Here is a 6,000-nt window from a genome sequence, read left to right as displayed (position 1 = left end):
AGATTGTTTTATCAGAATTACCCGATTCAAGGAATTTGAGCCTTTATGACATGTGTGTGTGTGTGTCTGTGTGTGTGTTTAGCATGCCCAAAAGGTAACCCTTTTTAAATGATGGAATCTCCACCTTAAGAAATGCTGCTTGCATTTCGCTTTCGGGAAAGGTGAGGTTAGAAGCCCCCAAGGCAGTAAACCTTGCCTGTAGCTGGCCAAGGGGGAGGGTTGCCTTTCCATAAAAATGTGTAAATTGGAGGTGGGGGTGGGGAGAGGAGCTTCTATGGAATTCCTCCAGATTCTTGGCTGCCAATCTCTCCTCCTCGAACACTCTCTTGGACACGTTCCTTGGTAAATATTTTCCATTTTTCCTGGAGAGAGGCAAGAAAAGGCTGGATGCCTGATCCATCCAGAGCAGGGGTCTCCAACCTTGGCAACTTTAAGCCTGGCGGACTTCAACTCCCAGAATTCCCCAGCCAGCAAAGACCCCTGATCTAAAGAACCAGTAAAACTGGCTGAGGAATTCTGGGAATTCCACAAGTCTTAAAGTTGCCAAGGTTGGAGACTCCTGATCTAGAGATCTTTCCACTCTGGAGATGGAGACCCAGATACAGAAACCCAAATAGAAACTCTTGGAGGAAACCAGCTGGGTTGCTTGAAGGACAAGCGAGGAAGCTGCTCTTCTCTTCTCCAAAGACCACGCCCGGAAGGCAATCTCAGTCATCATTACCTCTCCCCACTCCCCACCCCCCTGGGGGGGGTCCCGCACTCTCATAGGTCATGTGAGTTTCGTTCAGCAGCAGCCGGGCAGGTAGAGCACCCCAATGTGTCACCATCGGAAACCTCCCACCAGGGAGGGTGTGAGAGGGAAGGAATGTGCAACCTCCAGAGGAGTATATAAGACCTTGGCTGGTGGCCCGCCTGCCAAAAGATCTCGAGGGCAGACCAGGTGAAGCCTACAGAGAGGAGGAGGCCAGGAGAAAAGGAAGGAAGGAGAAGACTTGGGAGATGGCTTGGCTCAAGCTCACGTTGCCGCTTTGCTTCCTTGGGGCCCTGCTGGTTTTGCCGGCTTACTGCCAACAAGCCCCTTGCGAGGTGGTCAGGAAGACAGTGCCACAGGGCTCCTTCCGCCTGGATGTGGAGCCTCGCGATTATACACCCAACGACATCTATACAGGTAGGTGCATATTCACGTCTGGGCCTAGAGGCCGTTCTCCTTGTCTTGTCTTTTGTTTTTTTGGTGTGTAAAGTTCTCTCGCCATTAATTCAGCTCCCCCTTGTTAGTATCCGCCTTCTGACTCCAGCAGCTGCTCCGAGAATTAATGGTAGAATCATTCCGATTTATTATTTTTTTAAAAAAAGAATCTTTCCAGAATTTAGCATGCCCCAAGTGGAGTTTAGGGGTGCAGTGGCTCAATGGCTAAGACGCTGAGCTTGTCGATCAGAAGGTCGGCAGTTCAGCGGTTCGAATCCCAAGTGCCGCGTAACGGGGTGAGCTCCCGTGACTTGTCCCAGCTTCTGCCAACCTAGCAGTTCGAAAGCAGGTAAAAAATGCAAGTAGAAAAAATAGGGACCACCTTTGCTGGGAAGGGAACAGCGTTCCGTGCGCCTTTGGCGTTGAGTCGTGCCGGCCACATGACAATGGAGACGTCTTCTTTGGACAGCACTGGCTCTTCGGCTTTGAAACGGAGATAAGCACCGCCCCCTAGAGTCGGGAACAACTAGCAGGGGAACCTTTACCTTAAGTGGACTTTGAGGCATGCAGTGACTCGAGAAAGGAGGGGAAGGAAATCAGAGGGCTTCTTCCCATTGCCATTCCCATTACCCTGGAGGTCTCTAGTCCAACCTCCTGCTTAAGCAGGAGACCCTATACCACTCTGGACAAAGGGCTGTCCGGTTTCTCCTTAAAAGCCTCCAGAGCACCCAGCCGTTCCACTGATTAATTGTTCTCGCTGTCAGGAACAGCGAGAACAATTAATTAGCCTGGATAGCTCAGCAGACTAATGCATTGTAATTTAACTCCAGCTGTCTGCAATTAGTAAGTTCAAATCTCACCAGGCTCAAGGTTGACTCAGCCTTCCATCCTTCCGAGGTAGGTAAAATGAGGACCCGGATTGTGGGAGCAATAAGCTGACTTTGTATAAAAAAGAACACCGCTTAGGGGGGGCCGAAAGCCCTACTAAGCAGTATATACAAAGGTATGAAGGCTATTGCTTAACGCCTTGTAAGCCACTCTGAGTCTCCAGAGAAGGGCAGCATATAAATCAAATTTTTAAAAAATGTGGGGAAATAGGCGAGGAACGCTCTTCGCAATGGCCCCTCCAGCAATGCAGGGTTCATTGTGCAATCTGTCAAAGGGGAAATTATTGATGACCGGCATGGAGGTAAAGAAGAAGAGCAGCTGGCCTAGGAAGGTTTCTTAGGATTTTCTTTGGCAAAAAAAAATAATAATTAGTCATTAGAAAGGACAATTGCCTTGTCCTACAAGAGCCTTGATAGTACAGGGGTTTAGTGCACCCTGTTATTAACACAGCTGCCTACAATTTCTGCTGGTTCGAATCTCTCCAAGGCTCAAGGTTGACTCAGCCTTCCATCCTTTCTAAGGTAGGTGAAATGAGGACCCAGATTGTAGGGGCAATAAGCTGACTTTGTATAAATATACAAAAGGATGAAGGCTATTGCTTAACACATTGTAAGCCGCCCTGAGTCTCCGGAGAAGGGCGGCATATAAATCAAATTAAAAAAAAAAAAAAAAACAATTGTATGTTTAGATCTATCCCAAAGCATCCATCTCCTTCAGAAGAGAGCTGTAAGATTGGGCATATAATAAGGAGGGGAAGGTTTCCAAACACCACTGAGGCAGGTTGGCTGGCTTAAGAGTATATACCCCGATTGCAGAACTGAACACCGAGGCCAGCTACGAAACATTCGGCCTGCTCTTGCTTCCCATGGGCGTTTTCCCCATTTCGCAACTCGCTCTCTCTCTAATGCCAGCCACGCTGTCGGTCGAAACGCAACCTGGGTTGAGCTCCACCTTGTGAGTCAGAGGCAGCCCACAGATGAGGGATGCTGGAAAACCAAGGTTGGATTTTTTTTAAGCCACCTGGAATTTTCCTCTGGCATTTCAGGCCCCCCCTGAGGCGCGTCCTTGCTTCTCCTTCCGAATAAAAAAAAAATCCTTCTTCTTCCTCCTTGTCTTGGCAGTATCGATCACCGGTGCAGAGAACGCCTCTTCCGTTATCTTCCAAATTCTGCCTTCGGAGAACAGCGGTGGGGGGCTGTGGGAAGAGGGGAACCGACTGGTCCGCTGCAGCCCTTCTGAGAGCCTCATGCAGAAAAACATCTCGGGGTCCGGCATCCGGACACGCTGGATTTCCTCAAGCAGCCTCAACGTTGGATCGGCAGAAATCAGGTGAGGGGGCCTGGGTGTGGGGCGAAGAGAGGAATCCCTCCGAGGAACTGGCAGCGTAGGCTTCGAATGCTCAGGTGCTCCGTCTTTAAAGGAGTCAGGATGCACATAAATACATATGTGGGCATATTATTATTATTATTATTATTATTATTATTATTATTATTATTTAAATCTTTGCCATAATCCTGTGTGGAAAGTGAGACTGAAAGATGGAAGTCCCGAGGGCCAACGTTAAAACATGGAGGCTGATTTTTCTGCCCCAAGTGCTAAATAAAGTATATCTTACAAGAGCAGAAGCTGAAGACAGACACGTAACCTCTTTGGACTGTTCTTTTCATGTTCTCAGGGCTGGCCATTCAGCAGATGATCTACCTGGTGTTTTTCACCCAGTTCCTTCCTTCCTTCCTTCCTTCCTTCCTTCCTTCCTTCCTTCCTTCCTTCCTTCCTTCCTTCTCTTCTTTCCTTTCCTCCTTTCCTCCCTCCCTCCATCCCTTCCCTCCTTTTTTTATTTTTTTTATTTTTTATTTTTTTTAAAAAAAAATTGATTTATATGCCGCCCTTCTCCGGAGACTCAGGGCTGCTTACAATGCGTTAAGCAATAGCCTTCATACTTTTGTATATTAATACAAAGTCAGTTTATTGCCCCCACAATCTGGGTCCTCATTTAACCTACCTTAGAAAGGATGGAAGGCTGAGTCAACCTTGAGCCTGGTAAGATTCGAACCTGCAGTAATTGCAGGCAGCTGAATGTTAATAACAGGGTGCTTTAAACCACTGTACTACCAAGGCTCTTTCTTCCGCCTTCCCTTCCTATATCCATCCATCCATCCATCCATCCAAGACTAGCTAATACCACCTGCCAGCTATGGAATTGTTTCATTCCTTTTATGATTAATCAGCATTTTAATACTCTGGCTCTGATCACAAGGAAAGGACTTGTAAGAATCCTACAAATAACTGAATATTGGTTAAGATCAAACTTGCTCTCCTAAACCGTTCTGCTTCATTCTGGTACCATGACAGGAAGCCGGACATTGGAAATTGAAATTAAACAGTGGTTCTTGCTTTCCTAAATTCTGTGCAAAAAAAAAAAACAATCGACCTTCTATGGATCCAGCTTCTCTCCTTTTTTCTCAACCATGTCCTCTTCTGCTTGTCTGTTTCCAGAGCCTTCGTCACCTTTGTCAATGGAACTACTCTGCTCCAGACCAGGACCCTGGCAAAAGGTAATTTTCACAGGTTCCTGGGGGAAAAATTGATATTTGCAACAATGGTTTGGTCTGGAGGTGATTCAAAGCACTGAGCAAAGCTAGAACGTAATTCAGTGGAAGCAGACTAACCATGATGCCAGCTGGAAGCTGCATCCTCTTAGCATCCTGCCTCAAACTCCAGAGATGCTCAGAGAGTGTGCAAAATTTGTGCTTTGTTGCTATCCTTCCCCAAGAAAGCTTGGGAGGCAGGTGCATTTTTAGGAGGCCATCAGAATAGTCAAGATGGCGGGAGTAAGGGTGCAATTGAAGCTCCATTGAGCATGTAAAAACCAGGCAGAGCTTCCATCTCACCTCATCTCGACATCCCTCGTGAGGGTTTTCTAAAGATGTTTGGGTTGGCATCACCAGAACCACAATAGGACTCCCCGTTTCTCCATTTAGCAAAAGGATGTGGCTAATCTTGCTTCCATTTTTCTTTCCAGAGATGGTCAGCTCAATGTCATCATCTTCCGTCTCCCGGCCAACCGGCAAGCCGACTCATCTGAGCAACCCTACCGATGGTCACCACCACATCAACTCCACCTCATTCCACCATAATTTAGCATCTTCCCACCAATCCACCAAAGGACCACACAGTTCAGTCTCAGTGACCCAAGCTAGCTCGGTCCTTCTCGCCATCCTGCAGTTTCTTTCCATCTCTCTGGGATACAAGCTCCTGGCCTAAGCTCTGACCCAGGTATCAGGAGCACACCTTCCATGTTTGCGTACAACCAGAATTTGAGAACTAACGGACTGATTTTCTTGGGGACCCAATATCCCTCCTGCAAAAGCCCCTTCCTTCCCCGTCCCCCTCCCAATCTCTCCTTCCTGCTGAACTCAAGAGGCCGATTCCAGAACCCGTTTCGGCATCTGCCTTGCCTCAATCCGAAGAGAAATGTCCTACTGCAGGTGTCAAATGCGATTTCATTGAGGGCCGCATCAGGGTTGCGTTTGACCTTGGGGAGACCAGGATGGGCGTGGCCAGTTCAATGTCACTCGTGTCGGGGAGGAGCCTGTGGTGGCCCAAGCACTCTGCCGGTGAAAATGGGCTCCTGAGCTCTGTTTCCGGCTGCAACCGCTTTCTGCAATCCTCTGCCAGCAAAAACCGAGCTCGGGAGGGCCACGCGTGGCCTTCGTGAGTTCCGTTTTCGGCTGTGACAGCCTCCTATGACCCCTGACTCGCTGGAAGAGGCACCGCAGGCTGGTCCTTTGCTGTTTCCAGGGTGGTCCCTCAGGCCAGCTCTAAACATCCCATGAGTCACATCCAGCCTGCGGTTTGACACCCCTGTCCTACTGTATAGTAATTGGGGGTGGGGGGTAATCCAGCTTCCATTGTGTTTGTTCTCT

At 48.4% G+C, this 6,000-nt stretch overlaps 1 protein-coding gene across 1 annotated transcript; it reads left to right on the top strand.

Annotated features, from left to right (window-relative positions):
* Window positions 1–999: 999 nt before the first annotated feature.
* On the top strand, window positions 1,000–5,345 carry LOC139323037 (placenta-expressed transcript 1 protein-like). Its single transcript, XM_070952239.1, has 4 exons — window positions 1,000–1,168; window positions 3,196–3,403; window positions 4,571–4,629; window positions 5,097–5,345. The coding sequence occupies exons 1-4, from the start codon at window positions 1,000–1,002 to the stop codon at window positions 5,336–5,338; spliced, it is 678 nt and encodes a 225-aa protein (XP_070808340.1). The 3' UTR covers window positions 5,339–5,345.
* Window positions 5,346–6,000: the final 655 nt, after the last annotated feature.

This window comes from Pituophis catenifer, unplaced genomic scaffold (assembly GCF_029215685.1).
Source record: "Pituophis catenifer annectens isolate HBS135680 unplaced genomic scaffold, rPitCat1.0.hap2 SCAF_12, whole genome shotgun sequence".
Taxonomy (NCBI): Eukaryota; Metazoa; Chordata; class Lepidosauria; order Squamata; family Colubridae; genus Pituophis; species Pituophis catenifer.
This window is presented reverse-complemented; position numbering and strand designations above follow the sequence as displayed.